This window comes from Gobio gobio (assembly GCF_949357685.1).
Source record: "Gobio gobio genome assembly, chromosome: 1".
Classification (NCBI taxonomy): Eukaryota; Metazoa; Chordata; class Actinopteri; order Cypriniformes; family Gobionidae; genus Gobio; species Gobio gobio.
In genome coordinates, this window is record NC_137097.1 from 40,730,685 (window position 1) to 40,750,643 (window position 19,959).

Here is a 19,959-nt window from a genome sequence, read left to right on the forward strand (position 1 = left end):
CAGGTGGATGCTGCACATTTGTGGTGGTTGAGGAGATTCCCCCCTTGCATGTAAAGCGCTTTGAGTACCCAGAAAAAAGCGCTATATAAATGTAACAAATTAATATTATTATTATTATTATTATTATTATAAAAATAAATGATATTTGTGTATATAGAAATTGACTGTAAAAAATAAATATGCCGAAAAAGATTCACTAAAGAAAAACTGTGACAACTAGCCCCAGTCTCCCTGTACTATATTGCATGTATTTGACCAGTGTATCTTAAACAAGCAAATATGAAATGAGCACATTAACTAAAACAGCATCATTCTTACTTCGTAGAGATGATGAATGTGTTACTATGTTAGCTAACTTTGACAATGAATTGCGTATATTTGAGTTTAAACTCAATAGTATAAACACACTCTCATGTCTGTTTGTCTGCAGATTTGGCCCTCCATTTCTGATGAGAGAGGACAGATCAGTGTCGTGGGACCAGCTACAGCAGAGCATCCTCAGTAAACTCTACTATCTAATGATCAACGGATCACAGGCACATGTAAGATGAACTTTATCATTCAGTATACTCATTCATCAGCAGAAGCCAGCTTCAAGTCTCACAAGGAGTTTGTAGGTCGCGCTCCCTCTCTACCAGATTTCGCACATACAATTTCTCAACGGTTATACTCTTTTCAAGGTCTAGCGACATCATTACTTCAGGTTGAATGATTCTGATTGGCTAAGAAAAAATAGATAGTCATAGTAAATTTCCACACATTATCAGTCAATCAGATGCATAGTCTTCATAGATCACTTGTTGACGCTTTCACCCCGGGATTAGGCATGTAGTGACCTTCCAGAGCTGATGCAGGTGCCAGCTTGCCCAGAACAACACTGTCACTCTCCCTAGGATGCCCGCTGTACACCTTCAATACTGATCTGGAACACAGAATAGCTACTACGCACATACACAGATACACAGTTTCTCCAAGGTTGGAGTCGTTGAGATCCAGTTCTGACCAGAAAGTTTCCCAAAACATACTGATAGCATGTACTTTCTCTCAGTAAGAGGTACAGACAATATTCACCATAATTCTTTAGTGTTTCAGTAAAAGAAAATATCAAATGAATAAAATATCAAATGAAAGACAAATCCATATTTCATCTCGGGAATCCGGGCTAAGTGAGTAAGCACTGTTACTGCACTCCTGGCATGGGCCAGGCGCTCAGTCACTCCTCAGAGACCAAAATACAAACTTTAGAAAACATGACTTCTGACTCTGAGGTAAATGATGCTGCGTGACATTGTTTACAAGCTGTTTACGTCTTTCCGCGATTGAAACACTGATTGAGCGATTACACCACATATGATACGTTTCAGTAAGTGTTATCCTCAACATAGGCCTACCTTAAGATATTAATTCATGTTTATTCTTCTGGAAGAGATGATTGCGTTCACTTGAATTGACGCGCCTATACAGTTATCAGTCGTCTCATTAAAGAGCGTCAAAACGGCATTTATCGTTTGAATTTCGTGATAAAATGGACTGAATACTTAATATGTTCGAGTGGGAACTAGGATTGAACTGTGTTCCGCTCTTAAAACAAGCCTACTGTTAACTGTTAAAGATTGCATTCGTAACCGTTCTGTACACACGCGCACCGAACCGAAAGCCCTATACCGAAAGAGTTCGGTACGAATACGTGTACCGTTACACCCCTAATATATATATATATATATATATATATATACAGTGAGGAAAATAAGTATTTGAACACCCTGCTATTTTGCAAGTTCTCCCACTTAGAAATCATGGAGGGGTCTGAAATTGTCATCGTAGGTGCATGTCCACTGTGAGAGACATAAGCTAAAAAAAAAAATCCAGAAATCACAATGTATGATTTTTTAACTATTTATTTGTATGATACAGCTGCAAATAAGTGCCAAAACGATCGCGGCACTGCCACTCCTGTGCCCGGTTGCCGCGCCGCCTCTGCGTATGGTGTGAATGCTCTAATCTGTTAACATGGGTGCCGGAAAAAAAAAATATACGCGCTGCATATGCTCTGCTAACGCGTGCAGTGTAGATACGCTATGGATGCAAGAATACAAAAGATGTGCAAACTTTTAACAACCAACCACAATTCAAGATCTTTAGGTTTCAGAGAATCAGAAGTCTGTTGGAGGCTGATGACAGATAAAGTCTCACAAAAGTTTCTATCACTTCCTCTAAAACATCTTCCTTTCAATTTCTTGAGATCCCTATGGCTCTTTAGCAGTTGTTTGGTGCCCTCTGCTGGGTGCTTTCAGACACACCAGCCAGAATAAAACAGTATCAGTCCACATCCAGGGCCTTTTACAGTTTTTCTCAGTCGCTTTTCTACATTTCTTGAATCATCCTTAAGATTTTCAAACCAGTAAGTGCATTTCTCAAAACACTTCGTACAAACAGCTTCACACAATGTATTACCTGCAAAAGCCTGTAACTTTAAGTATTTATCTCAATGAACATCAAAATGTCAAGTCCTTGTGTCAGTGTTTTACAAACAAGATTTTTTTTTTATTGTTGGTCTGTCAACAATTTTGTACAATAAAGTTTTATGTTTTAGAGAACTGTTTGATCATTGGTTGATCTAATGCTTTACATTTCCCTTCATTAGTGAAATTCAAAATTAACCTCTGCAATTCATCAATAATACAAGTCTAATAGAAATGTATAGAAAATATACTTGAATAGAAATGTTTCTTGACCAGCAAATCAGCATATCTTAATGATTTCTGGAGGATCATGTGACACTGAAGCCTGGAGTAATGGCCAAATATAAAGCCATTATGTAGCTTTAAAGGGGCTATATGCAACTTTTTCCCCAAAATAAACGTAACAATAGCCTTTTTATTTTACCATTTATGACTCAAACATCTCCTGATGAGCATACTGACACCTTGTCCGCTCACAGTGGGTGCACCTATAAGCCTGTATCCTATTTTTCCTATTTTCTGGCGGGTCGTCTTTTCCCGCGCTGTCTGCGGATGTGACGTCACCACCGCTGCGAGAGCGAGCAGAAAATGAGAGCAGTTCTGTTTTTTGGCCACAGGTGTCAGTTGCGAGTTTAAATTTCAGAAAAACGCATATAGCCCCTTTAATAGTGGTGTTTGCTAAGTCAAGCGTCACTATTATTATGTTATTTTTAATTAAGGTTTAAAGACAGCCTCTCATTAATTGCGGTCGCTTCTCTGGCTTGATGTTTATTATTAGTGCATAGTTCACAATATCACAATGGCAATATTGATGCATTAGTGTAATTGCACCTTCATGACAATGGCAGAAATCGATAGGAACTGCTCAATGTTCCTTGCGTCCTTGATCTTTTTCTGCTAACATCTCAAAATCTTTTTCATTAGAATTTCAGGGTGTTGTTCAAGATTCGTGTGGTTGGGGGATCTGCATCTTATAGCTACTTAAATCCTCAAGATGGACGGCCACTTTATCACCCTGCAGTGGACAGGTAATTTTGTGTGTGTGTACATACATACATGAATCAGAACAGAATGTAAGCAAACTTCATTTTACTCAGAGAGGCCAATTCAACAGCAATTCAGTTCAGAGGACGTTTGGAAACAGTTTTCTAGCATAACAGGTTCTGAGATAAGCATTTAATTTTTTATTTCACTTAATATATCAAATGAAACAAACATTCAGTTCAGCTTTATTTATTATTTATTGTTAGTACCACTTCATAATGCATACTGTATAATATTTACAGGTAGTCATGTTGAATTTATAATGCATTTTTTATCTAAAACATCAAAAGGAAACCTCTGAACTGCCGCCAATGTTTATCACCCTCATAAAATGTATACAGCCCTCAAGGGTGTTTTTAAATCACACGGGGTTCAGTTATGACATCAGCCCTCGAAACCATAAAATACTGTCAGCTTCATTTTTAAAGATGACACTAATCTCATAATCATCTTAACGTCTTCTTACACATATTCCTGTAGAAATTCTCTTGATGATCAGTAGCGGCTCCTGGCCATAAATTTAGGTAGGGCGGATTCTGGGTCTAAGTGCTAGTTTATGATAAACATTTTGTAAGATTTATATTCGAATTGATGAACACATGCAGACATAGTAGCTGCGTTTACATGGGCCCTAATAATCTGATTGTAATCGGACTAGTAGCACAATCGGAATAAAAAAATCACATGTAACCACGTCAATCAGAATGAATTGGCCAGATCTGATTAGAATTTCATTCGGATTGTAAGGGGTGGTTTATTCCATTTGTAATCCGATCAAGAGGACATGTAAACAGAAACTTGTGATATATAAACGCGCACATTAACCCGATCACTTAATTTAGCTTTCATGTAAACACTACATTCGGATTCATCAATCGGAATTAATTAATTCAGATTGAAGCAAAAAGCATCCATGTAAACGTAGCTACATTTGGCAGAGGTTGCGTTATTCAGCCTGAGGGTGGCACTCTAATATTAATTGACAGACTTTAGTACACATGACAAACGCATTGAATGCCATTTTAGAATTTCCTTAATGTAGTATTTATTGCCTCCGAATGTTTTTTAGAATATAACAAGTTGTGAAGGAACTCCAGGGAGGAAAATAATGTCAAGTCTGTTCTCAGAACAAACATAAAACAAACATAACAGCAATTCACATGAGCATGTTTAAACCATAAAAAAGGGTTCATGCTCTCATTAATTTGATATGCTACACCACAAGGAAGAACAAACATGCCAACTAGTTACTGACCTGATGCAGACTAATATACACATAGCTGGAGCGGATTCATTCTGTCTTGGTCTGGAGCGAGGTTTACGTAAGGCAACGTGAAAATAAGATATACGTGAAATATATATATATATATATGAGATGATATATCCTGCTCACTTTACTTAAAATACTGTAGGATATCCAAAAAATATTTGTTGCAGAATGCTGAATACATTTATAATTACTGATTCAGTTTATTGAGGTCTATGGTTTGGATGAATGTTTTGCCCCGCGACTGTTGATGATTCTTATGTTCATATTCTATAATAATTATAGGTTTATTTGGTAACACTTTACAATAAGGTTCATTAGTTAACATTAGTTAACTACATTAGTTAACATGAACTAATAATGAACTGCACTTATAAAGCATTTATTTAGCTTTGTTAATGTTAATTTCAACATTTACTAATGCAATTATTAAAATCTTGCTAACATTAGTTAATGCACTGTGAACTAACATGAACAAACCATGAACAGCTGCATTTTTATTAAAGCTGCTGTCCATAACTTTTTTTGTGTTCAAGATTTACAAAAATTATATAATGAGAATGTACAACATGAATCCATTTTCCAAACTGTGTTTTGTCTTACCCTGAATCATTATAGTACACTTATAATACGTGTTTATATTGGGACTATTTCAGGCCGGTCTGGTAGGAACCGCTGCGGAGGAGCACAGTCCCTGCGTGACTCGCCATAGACATAAACAGAGAGAAGTAGCTCCGGCTGCAATGTTCTTCCACAAGACGCATTCAGTTCTGTTTATTAACCGCTAGAGCGCAAAAATGTACATACTGCAGCTTTATCTAACGTTAACAAAGATTAACTAATGCTGCTCATGGTTCGTTCATGTTAACTAATGTTAACTAATACAACCTTACTGTTAAGTGTTACCGTTTATTTTATATAGTGCCTTTCTCTTTAAACTCAAGGTCGCTTTACAATAGTAAGTCCAATAAACATGACAGCAGGCATAATTGTACATTGAGTGTAGCGAAATATAACAGAGAAATATAACATGCATAACATCACTTAACACATCATGTTATGAGAAACATAACATCCAATTGCACCTAGTCTGGCTAGAAAAACAGAAGCGTGCAGCCCCACCCCCTTGCCTGAGGACATATAATGCCTGCATGCGCTGCTGTTCTCAAGTTAACATTCGCTTCTCGTGATCTCTGCACAGACACAGTTCGGTTGGATTTTACACTTCTCACTTTTTGTGTCTTCAGGAGAACATATCGTCATATCAGCCTCCGCCTGATGTGACAGTCGTTTATTCAGTCTGATATTAAAAATGTATTAAAAAGCTGTGTTTTGCATCCGAAGCTTCGGGTATGTTGCTGTTTAAATCTGCTGCTTCTCCGCATAGCCTATAACGGGCGTGCCCAGCCGCGTGAGGTGCGCTGATCGATGCGAAAGACGTTCACTCTTTCTGCATGGTCTGTTTGGGCCTCAAGCAGAAGAAGCTTTGGAGAACCCAGAGAATTGCAGTCATTGCCTTATGCTGCCTAAGAAGCTCTTGCAACGGCGTCTTAGAGTCGCCGCGACCCAGTGCGTCGAGCTCGGCCTTTCTGACTTGAATGGGGGACGCTATGACAACGACGTGCTACCGGGGGCCTCCCGGGTCCTGCGACGAACCTATTTGAGCGCCGAGGTCCTCCTCAGCTTTCTCCTCTCTGCTCTCTTCCTCACTGCTGCCTCCAGACTCAAGGAGTGAGATGTTGAAGGTTTAACTTCTGTTCTTATGGCTGAGGTGTTTGTTTGCTTCTGCTGCCGCTCCATCTCCTTTCTTGCTGTAAGTGCACTTTAGTTTGCACTTTAGCCTGCACAGTTATAATTTGCTCAGGTCTTCTGTCTTTCAGTCTTCTGAACCTTGGGTCCACAGCAGAGGAGAGAATCCTCTATTTTCTTCCATCTGTTTTAAAGTTGCTCAACTGCTATGGCTTTGAAGGATTTCACTGGAGCTGAATCAAAGGCAGCATCTTCAGTGGACTTCAACAGCCCTTTCACAAGAGGAGGCAATGAGGAGACTGTTAATATTCCTGCCCGCTCATAAAAACAGTGGCACATTCAAAAGGCTTTAGGGCACTGGAAAGCTCTTCAAGCAGACTCCACTGGTCTGGTTTCAAATCAAGATAGCATTTGCCTCTGTGAGTGATGAATGAGAATAGAGTAGCAGTTAAAGGCCATCTCTGCTCAATCAGTCTGTTAATCATATAGAATGTACTGTTCCATCTGGTACTTACGTCCTGAACAAGCTTGTGCTCGGGTATGCCCATTTGTTTCTGTTTTTCTTTGAGCTTACTGCAGGCTAGCTCCCTTTTTTTGAAGTGCTCCACAAGACCTTCAGCTCCAACAGCTCTTTCAATGCCTGTGTTCTTTAAAGCAGCATTAATCACCAACTGCAAGGTGTGGCCAGTGCAGCGTATACTGGTCCACCCACGTTTCTCCTCCAGTAATTTTGCAGCATCCACAATGTTTGCAACATTTTCATGTACAATGGCAGAAATTTTCTCAAAAGGGATTTCAAATTTGACTGCTACTACTTCCAACCACTCTGCAATATTGGTTGAGGTATGTCTGTCTTCGAGTGGCATGGTAAGGCAGACAGACATCTTCTTCCAGTCATTCCCAATGTAATGACATGTAATGCCAAGATTCAGTGGCAAAACTTGTCCATATATCAGCAGTTAAAGCAATTCTGCTGTTGGTGGAGTTTATAGCAGGCTTAACTTTTTCAAATGCCTCCTGGTACTTCCATTCCATAATTTTTTTAAGTGGGTCCTTGAGGGAAGAATTTATCCTGGGTTAAGGATGCCTATCATTTTTTTTAATCCTTCATGTTCCACTATTGACATTGCATACTCAGGATGGCATCTGTTATAGTGGCTGCTTGTAGAGGAGTAGTGCATGGGGGATTTCTCCTTTGAATAAATTCATGCTGAATTGTTTCTTTCTGGGGAAAAAACTAAACAATAACAACAAACACAAATCACAATTTGAGTATGCAAGGTGAAGCAATTTGTGTAAATCTATATTTTTTATGATAATTGCAGATGGCAAATTTTAAACCATGCTTAAATAAAATATAATACAATATTGGTTTGACAATTTTTGTTTAAAAAAATTACATTGTTCAGTTGTGAAAATATAACCATCTAAAATATAAAAGCGCCATTTAATCCATCACTATGTTGCGAGCAAGGTGATTGCACAACCTGATGCTCGCGAGTCACGTCAGAACAGATCTAGTGCGACTGTCCCGAAGTTAGCAAACAAAGTTTACACAATAGCACTTAATTAAAGGTCCCATGGCATGGCATTTTTCTATTATTTTATAATGTTTCCTGAGGTGTACTTATATTGTTAGTATGATTTTTACATCATAAAATATCATAATTTAGAAATAAAAGGCATTTTTTCAATACTGATGTTTGTCCTCTGGCTGAAGGCCCTGTTACAAGAGGCGTGTCTGCTGTGAGACTTCAGTAAAAACGCCCACTGTTGTGATTGGCTGACATCTTTGCATTTGATATGAGCGGAGGGGGCGTGGTTTAACGAGGTCTATGAGGCACGAGCAGGCACGAGCTGCTGCCAGAGAGACGGATGGACCGGAGTTCACTTCACATCGGTTCTGTCAGTCTCAGTTCAGTGAACTGTTTTAGTTACAGCATATACTTCAGGTTATTAGTCTATTTCTAGTCGGAGGGGCTGTCACTCATGTCAGAAAGTTAGTAACTTTAGTAAATTATGGATCAGCGCTGACTGGAGACGCGAACCGTTTAGAACGATTCAGTCCGATTTGGTGAACTGATTCGGTTCACTAAAAAGAACCGGTTCAAAAGAAAGATCGTTCGCGAACCGGACATCACTAATGTACCAGAGACTGAGCTCAGCGATTGCTAACAAAGTTATTTATAGTAACTACTGAGTTATGAAGCGCTGTCAGTCAGCGCGAGTTTATTGTGTTTGTATCTGAGAGTTCTGAATAAACACGAGTCCCAGTCACACAGAGTCCGTCTTCATCATTATTACCAACTTTGTAACACATGCAAAGTACCATTACAGCTGTCGAGATGAACGAGTTATGAGTAAGTGTTGATAATGCCATTATTTTTAGATGTTCCTATCATATGGAAAGCGTCAGTGATGCGCATTGAGTACACAGCGCAAACAAAGACACAACAGCAGTAATCGAATGTAATCCAGTTTATTGTGGGAATAGCTGGCTAGCCTAGCCCAGATACCCTCACGCTTACCCCCCTTCTGCTTAATCTCGTGCCGCGTAAGGCGCCTCCGCTGTGGGCCAGATGCAGTACTGGGGGTCGGGGATGTTGGAGGCCGACCGGACAGTGCAGCCCGAGCCTCGGCGTGTGTAAGGTTTATCTCTAAAGATGTAACGACTGTATGCACATTGTAGAACCGATAGATGCGACGAGGACGTACAAAAACACTGACTCACAAGATAGAAAACACGAAAACACGGTTCTGTCTGTCGGGGGAGAGAGAAGCCGCAGCGTGTGCACGAATAATAAATAATTAGCTACACATAAGAAATCACTGATCACAGATCAGAATGAACTGAAAAAAGACTTCTGTTCCCTTTCGTTCAGTCACTACGACGTACGTTAGTGACTAACGAATGGGGGGTTTCGCTTAGAAGCCAATCATCTTCGAGTATTCAACAGCGCCCAATGGCAGTGCCAATGACATGGGCATGCGGAATTTGCATGCGTAACTCCGCCCCACCTCGTGGGTATATAAGGAAGTACGCTGGCAACATCGCATTATGTTTCTGCTTTGGAGCCAAGAGGATCTCTTCACTCCTACAAGCCTGAATTCTGAAGTCTTCTCTTCAGTCTTCGAGACCAGCGGTTCTCCAGGGTGTTGGTGTTACGGCGCGTTCCAGCGATCTCATGCTGCCTGCCTGCTGATCTGTGCAGTGATCTGCAACAGCTGTGTGTGTGTTTCCCTGGGCGCTTCGGCACTCTGCAGAGCTTTCCTCTCACAAAAAGAGCTTGCGCGTGGCACGTCTTTTTCAAGACGGTTCGTCCGTGCACTTCCGGGTGCGATCGATCTCCGTTGCTGTCTATGGGCACATTCACTGCTCGATGTGTTTGGGCTTCAGCACGTTCGGGCAGTGTTTGTGGATGCGTCATGTTCCCACTGCGGGAACGTGACCATCGCGATGTTGCGGTCGAGACTCAGTGATCTCCGTGAGGAAAGAGAGTCCCCTCTGCCACACCCCAATCTACCTTCTCCGAGTGAGGTGGTACTTTGGCTGGTGGCCAGGGTGACCTGAGTGCGGTGCCGTGGTATTAAGAACCCCGACGATCATTCCTCGGGCCACGCCCCCTCTCGCACATTGCTTAAACCCGCGAGTGTTGGACTGAAACAGCGGCCCGTCTCTGACGCCTCGTTCGTTTCGTCCACGCTCCAGATAGCAGTGTGATGTCGATCGCCGCATCCCAAGGTGGGCTGGAGTCCTTTGGGGATGACGATTAGGAGTTGTGCTCCGCCTCCGGGTGTGTCAGCGCTGCCTGATCCGACCTAAGGTTGACAGCCATGTTATCTCGGGCAGCCGCGAGTCTCGCGCTGGTGTGGAACTCCGCCCAGTCGCGAGTGCTCGTGGTTGCGCGATTGGTTTTTGGGGACGGCACCCGACAGCTGTTGGGCCCCGCCCCCAATGCCTTTCGCTCCCGAGATGCATGAGGAGATCACGCGGTCCTGGAAGTCCCCGTGCTTCCCGCGATCGTTTGGTGGCCTCCTCCGCCTTCTCTGCCCTTGATGGGGCCGCGGCCTAGGGTACACTGGGGCCCCCTCACCCCCACTGTTGAACTCTCTGTTGCGCACTACGGTGTCCACAGAGGGCTTGACGTGGCGTGGTGTGGCTGTCCTAAGCACCCTCCCAAAGCCTGTGGGCTCGTCTACTTCGGTTGCGTGGTCCTGCAGAGCTACGGGCAGGCCGCCGCCCCGTTGCACATGCACAAGGGTGGAGCCAACCCAGGGCTCTTCATTGAGCTGCGTGCCGCGACTGATCCCGCCCCCGGGCGGTGAAGGTGGCCACACGCTCCCTGGGTCGGGAGATGTCCACAGCTGTGGTCCGGGAGAACACCTGGCCTTACCTGGTGATTTGGAGGACGTTGAGTGGGCCCGCCCCCTCAACTCACCCATATCCCAGGCTGGCCTCTTCGGCGGCGCGGCTGGGAACTGCGCCCAACAGTTCTCGCCCGCCCCAGAGCAGACTGAGGCTGTAACACGTACTGCCCCGGCGGCCAGCTGCTGCACCAGCCGCCGGCTCAGTCGCCTCAGTCCGCTCGCCGCCGAGGGCGCCCTCCCTCTTCCCGCCCGGCCCCAGCAGCAGCCTAAACCTGGGCCGCGCCGTGGAGGTGGTTGAGGATGTCGCCCAGTCCGCTCCCCAGACTGGTTAAACGCCACGCTGGAGGTGGACAACTCAGAGATGGGTTCCAGTTCTTCCCAGGGGATGGTAGCAGGGCCTCTCCTTCCCCCGGTGGAGGGCCGGGGGAAAATCCTTCCGCTGCTGGCCCCCGGGCTAGCAGCGCTTGGGAAGAACTCATGTTCCTGTCTCTGAGGACCCAGAGACCGGTGATGACAGTGCGCGCCACCCACGGGTCCCGCCACTCGCATCCCTCTCTTTCGCCAGCCTCCTGGCAGAGCAGACCCCAGTGGAACGCACGTCCTTCCCTGGTCTCCTCTGTCAGGACGCAGCCGTTAACCGCACCCCCACACCGGGACGCCCAACAGCCTCCCTTGTCCGGGTCGGTAACGCTGCATCGCTGCCCCACTCCGGGTACACCTGTAGTCCGATTGACCGGCTACGCGATTCAGTTCGCGCAGGTTCCTCCCTGCTTCCGGGGAGTCCGTTCCACTATGATCGGGGCTAATGCCCCCGTCATGCGAGCGGAGGTTGCCACCCTACTGGCGAAGGGTGCGATCGAACCTGTCCCTCCAGCCGAGGTGAATTCCGGGTTTTACAGCCCGTACTTCATTGTACCCAAAAAGACCGGTGGGCTTGACCGATCCTGGACCTGCGCGTCTTGAACCGTTACCTCCACCGGTTTCCGTTCAAGATGTTGACAGCGAAACGCCTTTTCGAATGCGTTTGTCCAGACGATTGGTTGCAGCGATCGACCTGAAGGACGCCTACTTCCATGTCTCCATTCTACCTCGACACAGACCGTTCCTACGGTTTGCTTTCGAGGGGCGGGCATATCAGTACGCAGTTCTACCATTCGGGCTATCTCTGTCCCCTCGCGTCTTTACGAAGATTGCCGAGGCAGCCCTTGCGCCCCTTCGGCAGCACGGGGTTCGCATCCTGAATTACCTCGACGACTGGCTCATACTGGGTCACTCTCGAGAGCAGGTTTGCGGACACAGAGATTTGGTGCTCCATCACCTAGCCCGTCTGGGCCTTCGGGTCAACTGGGAGAAGAGCAAACTTTGCCCCGCGCAGAGGATCTCTTTTCTCGGTATGGATCGACTCGGTCGCCATGTGCGCGCAGCTTTCGAGCGAGCGCGCGCAGTCTCTGCTGACTTCCCTTCGACAAGTCGAGGGCAAGAGTGCGGTTCCACTGAAACTGTTTCAGAGGCTCCTGGGGCATATGGCATCTGCAGCCGCGGTAACGCCGCTCGGATTGCTTCATATGAGACCGCTTCAGCACGGGCTACGCGATCGAGTCCCGAGATGGGCATGGCGGTCTGGCACGCTCCGGGTACAAGTGACTCGGGCCTGCTTACAGACTCTCTCCCCGTGGTCGAACCTCAGTTTTCTACGGACCGGAGTGTCCTTAGAACGAGTTTCCAGGCATCTTGTTGTATCAACAGATGCATCATCCACGGGCTGGGGTGCCATGTGCAATGGACAAGCAGCCACGGGCTCCTGGATAGGACCCCAGCGCCTTCTGCATGTCAATTGCCTCGAGTTGCTGGCAGTACGGTTCGCCCTGCACCGCTTCCGAGCGTTGCTGAAGGGTCAACATGTACTAGTCAGGACAGACGACACGGCCGGGCGGTCTACGCTCCCGCCGTATGTCTCAACTCGCCCGCCATCTCGCTTTTTGGAGTCAAAAGCATCTGAGGTCCCTTCATGCTGTCCACATCCCGGGAGTCCTGAACCGTGCAGCCTACGAGCTCACGGCTTCAGCCACTTCCTGGAGAATGGAGACTCCATCCCCAGACGGTCCAGCTGATATGGGAACGGTTCGGCGACGCACAGGTAGTCCTGTTGCCTCCCAGGACTCTTCCCATTGCTCCCTGTATTATTCCCTGACCTATGGTCGGCACGGATGCACTGGCGCACAGCTGGTCGTCGGGGCTACGCAATTTTGCGTTTCCCCCAGTGAGCCTTCTCGCACAGGTACTGTGCAAGATCAGGGAGGACAAGGAGCAGGTCATGTTGGTCGCCCCGTTGGCACGGCCGGACCTGGTTCTCAGAACTGCTACTCCTTGCGACAGCCCCTCCCTGGCCTATTCCTCTGAGACTCCTCACTCAGAGACGGGGTACCTTTTGGCACCCGCGTCCAGCGTTCTGGAAGCTCCACGTGTGGCTTCTGGACGGGACGCGGCTGGTTTGAGTAGCCCTCCACCTGCGGTGGTCGCTACCATCACTTCCGCTAGGGCAGAGTCTACACGACACCTCTATGCGTTGAAGTGGGACCTCTTCGTCACATGGTGCTCTTCCCGCCAGGAAGACCCCTGGAAATGCCCGATCGGGTCTGTGCTTCGTTTCTCCAGGAGGGGGTGGGACGAAGGCTGTCTCCTTCCACCCTTAAGTGTACGTGGCCGCAATATCTGCCTACCACGATCTCCTGGGAGACAAAAAGGTAAGTAGCAGCACGACCTGATCATCAGGTTCCTGAGGGGGGCGAGGAGACTGAATCCTCCTCGCTCTCCTCTCGTTCCCTCTTGGGACCTCTCAGTAGTCTTAAGTGCTCTACAGAGGCCTCCCTTTGAGCCTTTGCGGTCGGCTGAGATTAAGTTCTTGTCTATGAAGACGGCTCTGCTGACCGCATTGGCCTCGCTTAGAGGGTCGGGGACCTGCAAGCATTTTCGGTTGACGAAGCGTGCCTTGAGTTCGGGCCGGCTAACTCTCACGTGATCCTGAGACCCCGGCCCGGATATGTGCCCAAGGTTCCCACCACTCCGTTCCGAGATCAGGTGGTGAACCTGCAAGCGTTGCCCAGCCTTGGCATTGCTCTGTCCAGTACGCGCTCTCCGCGCCTACGTAGACATGACGCAGTGTTTCAGGACCTCAGACCAGCTCTTTGTCTGTTATGGTGGAGAGCGGAAGGGAAGTGCTCTCTCAAAGCAGAGGTTGTCTCACTGGATAGTGGACACCATTGGTTTGGCTTACCAGCAGCAAGGCCGACCATGTCCCCTTGGTGTGAGGGCACACTCCACCCGGAGTGTGGCCTCCTCTTGGGCTCTAGCGCATGGCGCCTCGCTAACAGACATCTGCAGAGCTGCAGGCTGGGCGACACCCAACACATTCGCCAGATTCTACAATCTCCGAGTGGAGCCAGTGTCCGACTATGTACTCGCCCCTACGGGTGGCCGGTAATGGACCAGGCTCAGGTGTCTTCGCTTGCTCGCCATTCCACTTCCAGGACTGGATACGTGCGATATTTTCCTCAGGTGAGCTCCCCGAGAGCCCTGAGCTCCTCCAGCACTGCTTACACCGACATCAGTTCAGTCTGCCCTTTCGAGCCCAGACCCTCATGTCCGGCCAGGTGCTCCGTGTGCATGGTTCCCCTCCGGCGACCCCCACACGAGTATTTCCACCGCAAGCCTCCTCAGCGAGCAGGTGTCTTTCCCTTGGCAAGTCCCTGCCGCCCCTAGGGTTAAAAATCCACCTTCGGCTGGTACCCTAGAGATCTTCCATATGCAGCCCTTAGCGGGTCATATGTGTATTCTCTAAGTCCTCCCCACGGGTAGGCATCTTGGCATTCCCTCACTGGGATATGCTTCCCAGTGTACCTTGGTAATCCTGTGATAAGTGGGAGTCCTTCGTCCGTACTAGTCTTACGACAGGGTACTCACACTTACGCAGGGCACTGGATGACAGCTGAGTGGCGTTGTTGTATAGGATCCCCCATTCGTTAGTCACTAACGTACGTCGTAGTGACTGAACGAAAGGGAACGTCTCGGTTACGTATGTAACCCTCGTTCCCTGAGGAGGGAACGGAGACGTACGTTTCCTTGCCACGTCAGCTGTGCTGCCTGGAACGCGGAGTTCAGTCTTGGCTCCTGCAGCAGTAACATAATGCGATGTTGCCAGCGTACTTCCTTATATACCCACGAGGTGGGGCGGAGTTACGCATGCAAATTCCGCATGCCCATGGCATTGGCACTGCCATTGGGCGCTGTTGAATACTCGAAGATGATTGGCTTCTAATCGAAACCCCCCATTCGTTAGTCACTAACGTACGTCTCCGTTCCCTCCTCAGGGAACGAGGGTTACATACGTAACCGAGACGTTTTCATTTGTACATCCAAACACTAAGAAACTGCCAGCGTTCACTCGTTCACAAGCAATGATGCAATGATCTCTCGAGCGTTTGCATGGGCGTGCCAGATTCTCTGGGCGGGGGAAAGGGAGGTAACCGTTCCTGCTTGGACGTCAAACCAGGAGACTTCAGGATTGGCTCGTCTGGCCTGTCATTTTCTCAAAGGCAGAGAAAGACAGCCAGAACTCGGGTTTACACCGATCAACATTTCTATCCACTTGGGGACAATATTCAGGCTATGGGAACTCATATTAATGTTGAAAAACCTCATAAAATGAAAATTTCATGCCATGGGACCTTTAAACTATGCCATTTTCACATTATGAGAACACACGGGTGATGTTTCGCCTTCATCCGTGACACCAGTGTGTTTTCTTTTCATGTGCTTATGCATCACTGTGGTACTTCCATGCCACACAAGCTCAGTTTTGCATAACCTGCAGGTTACAGTCTTCTTTGTTGCATTTAATATAAAATGTTCCCATGCCTTGGATGACTTGGGATGCACACTTTTTCCTGCTGCCGGTTGATCTGTACTCTCCTCCATTTTGCGTGCGGCTGTGTTATTTTGCCGTCACACTCCCCCGTCACATGAGCAACCCAACTAATTAGTTGACAACGAATTTCATTATCGATTATTATCGATTTCATCGATTTGTTGTTGCAGCCCAATTTTACAGTACCTAGAGACATCAGATTTTAACCCTGGCCAAAAAAAAGCTGGAGCACTCTGTTATAGGTCTTATTAATTCCAAGGTGTCCAGACCAAGGATGGTCGTGAGCTAAGCTTAACACATGCTGTTGGAATATCGTGGGTACCACATTCCAATCATCCACCTGCTCATCATTCAGCGTACTACTCCATTTACACATTAAAGGGTTAGTTCACCCAAAAATGAAAATAATGTAATTTATTACTCACCCTCATGTCGTTCCACACCCGTAAGACCTCTGTTCATCTTCGGAACACAAATTAAAATATTTTTGTTGAAATCTGAAGGCTCAGTGAGGTCTCCATAGGGAGCAAAGCAATTTACACTCTCAAGATCCATTAATGTACTAAAAACATATTTAAATCAGTCCATGTGAGTACAGTGGTTCAATATTAATATTATAAAGCGACAATAATATTTTTGGTTCGCCCAAAAAAACTAAATAACAACTTATATAGTGATAACCGATTTCAAAACACTGCTTTATTAAGCTTCGGAGTGTATCGAATCAGCGAATCGAATCATGATTCGAATCGCGTGTCAAACTGCTGAAATCACGTGACTTCGGCGCTCCGAACCACTGAATCGACTCGCTAATTCGATACACTCCGAAGCTTCATGAAGCAGTGTTTTGAAATCGGTTATCACTATATAGTCGTTATTGAACCACTGTACTCACATGGACTGATTTAAATATGTTTTTAGTACATTAATGGATCTTGAGAGAGGAAATTGCTTTGCCCCCTATGGAGGCCTCACTGAGCCTTCGGATTTCAACAAAAATATCTTAATTTGTGTTCCAAAGATGAACGGTCTTACAGGTGTGGAACGGCATGAGGGTGAGTAATAAATTACATTATTTTCATTTTTGGGTGAACTAACCCTTTAACACTGCGTCATTCCAATAGAAATGTGGATTATGCAGCGACAATAAGCTGTTCTCAGCACTAGCACAACATTTTTGTAAGGTTGGGTCACTTTTCTGCACCTCAATCAAGGCTTCACATGAAATTGCCGCATCAGCAACCAAATCCAAACCAACGGGTGAACTCGTCATTTTAACCCCATCCAAAGACTCTGAAAGTGCATTGTTCCCTAGAATGTCTGAGAAAACAGAATCACTGCTGAGGTTATTATTCTCCAAGACGTCACGTTTGGCTTGTGCTCGTGTTGTAACAGCACTCAGCAAGTACATCAGACTGTATATCTCAGCACGGGGCATCAGTCACCTTTACAAAACGGCATAACATTACCACCAACAATATCATTTCCCATTATAAAATCAATACCTTTCACAGGTAACGATGGGCGAACTGCTACTTCGCCCATCGAAGACAAAACATCCAGATGCCAATGCAGAAGTAACCCATATGCGATGGAGATGAACGGTTACAAACCCCATTTCAATGCCCTGCACAATCGTGCTGGTTTCACACTCGGAGGCCGCAGAAAAATCTAAAGTGTTCGACAGCATAAAGGACTGAGATCCTCCAGTGTCACGCAAAATTTGTTTTTTGACTTTCGACACCATCATTCAAAGACACCAATCCATCAAACACGAAAGGCTGAAAACGGGGATCAAGAATAGGAGATATGTAGGGTGAAGATACAGTTTTCACCAAAACGGAACCTTGAGGTTGAACAGACAAAGACTCGTCGCTCTTGTTTTTGTTTTAAGCTATGACATTCGGCCATCACATGTCCCATCTTACGACAATATCTATACTCTTTACCAGATTTCGGACTATTAGGAACCTATTTACTTTTCACATCAGAGACGTTCTCATTCTCTCTTAATGCTGGACCTCCAGAATCACTGAAACGCCTAAAAAACACTGTTTTATGCATCAAAGCATATTTGTCTGCTAATACAGCAGCTTGCTGCACTGTACTGACTTTTTGTTCATTTAAATACAAAGCAGTACGCTCTGGAACGCAATTCTTAAATTCCTCAATCAACATAAGTTCCCGCAGATAAATATAGTCCGCCATCTTACACACTTTAATCCAGCGATCAAACAAAATTCCCTTCCCACAAGCAAACTTGACATAAGTTTGAGACGGCATTTTCTTCATTGGTTTAGGTTGCTCTTGAGCAGCCTGCAACTCTACCTGCCGCAGTCGCACTTTTGTATCAGCATCAATTCGGTACGTTTCAAGCTGACGTTTTAAGTCATCCTGTCTCGTCTGAGCTCGATCCTGAGTCTCTAATTGTAGATGAGCTAAACGAACTTTTAAGTGCAAATCGGAAAGAAATTCAGGCGATGCCTCGGTAGAAAAAGAAATTGGTTCGAATTTAGGCATTGAGAATGGTGGACCTACATCCCTGCCAACAGTCACTGGAGTAGCCTGATCACCAACCGGTATTTGTAAAGAAGGGCTTCCTTCAGCACTTGTCGCTGGACCAGCTGCTCCCGCAGAAACAGCCTCCATAGAAGAAATGAAACCTTTTGAAAAAATGAAAGATTTTATCTCTGCTTTACGCTGTGTTTTAGAAACAGAGACCTCATAGTGCTGAGTGATCAGAAACCTCTCAACACTAGGTTGATCTATGAATTTATTTAAATCAAAAGTTGCCATGTAAAAAAATTTAAAACAAGGAAATATTGAATATCCACACACACTCCGGACCTACCTACCTAACCAGAAGTCTAACTATATCCTAGCTAGTCTTTGGAGGGTACCGATTAAAAGATTGCTCTCTCCCCCGGAATACCTCCAAACAAAACAAACTAAAATAATTTAAAAAAACAATAAACAGTAAACCGTAGCCAGAGCTGACGCGAAGCACAATCCCGTTGGCATACTCTAACTAACCGGAGGATGTGCAGAACAAACCCTCGCTCCACACCAAACAAATCAAATGACTTACAATTGACCTATCGGTAAGCCCCGCCCTCCTTAGTTACTGTTGCTAACTCGCACAAACAAACGGAGTTGCTATATCTTACAATGACAGCTGTCAGTGTGAAAACCTTATCCCAAGATGTTTTTGGACACAGATTGTAGCGTATATCCCGTCCGAATGATAGCCAAACTTTACTGTTGGTTTATCAAGTTTATTATGTCCTTTTTCATGCCAAAAAATCATCGTAAGAGCTGAACAAACAAAGCATAAGAAGTGCGCATTAACGTCTCATTCACAAACAATCTCTCTCCGTTGCTCTCTCCATTGCATTGCAATTAACATACACAGCAAATTACACAAAAACACTCAAACAACTAACAGTAAACAACGTATACACAGACCGTATGCCTTTTCGAGGGTGCAGTTAATAACTGGTAAACTTTGTATCTGCAAAACAACTACGATAAACTGCGTGCGAGCTCTTCCTTTCACTATGTTACCCGTAGACTAAAATACCCATCAAAATAGGAGTCTTCCTTAGTAGGACAGATAATGTAGACCTTAAACATATCTAAAATTAAATTAATTTACATATAACCAGTTTAATATGGAGAGGCACTGAAATGTAGACCTTCGTGTTCTTGACCTACAGTGTTACATGACGTGAGAACAGTTAGTTATTTACTTTAATCGTAACTTAACGAGAAAAAAAATCCTCTCAGGATACCTGGAATCAGTGTTACAGTACCTCAGGCACGACATTTTAGCACTTTTGTAGCATAAACACCATCAAACCGATGAGAGCTTTGGATTTTCCAATGTTTCTCTATGGCGCTGACACCTAAAGATGTCTGAGTTCCGGTCCCAGCGCAACTGATACTCAACTGCAATTGGCTCACCTGCGTTCGAGGGGAGGGGCTTACCGATAGGTCAATTGTAATCCCGGATGAGCCCCCATTTACGAACCCCGCTTTCAAAGTGCTCTTTGGGATAGAGGCAAGCAACATAAAATGACACGTGAGACAAAAAGGAAATTTAACTATTTATTGATAGTACTGCACTCACGCTTCACCGTTTAGGC

The 19,959-nt window shown here is 45.5% G+C and overlaps 1 protein-coding gene across 2 annotated transcripts in view; it reads left to right on the forward strand.

Moving 5' to 3' along the window:
* Nucleotides 1-19,959, forward strand: part of usp43b (ubiquitin specific peptidase 43b) — a 131,451-nt gene that overhangs the window by 78,728 nt on the left and 32,764 nt on the right. For both annotated transcript variants that reach the window (XM_079829865.1, XM_079829866.1), the window contains exons 8-9: nt 431-542; nt 3,387-3,490. In XM_079829865.1, coding sequence (XP_079685991.1) covers nt 431-542; nt 3,387-3,490 — 216 coding nt within the window. The remainder of the gene's footprint in view (nt 1-430; nt 543-3,386; nt 3,491-19,959) is intronic.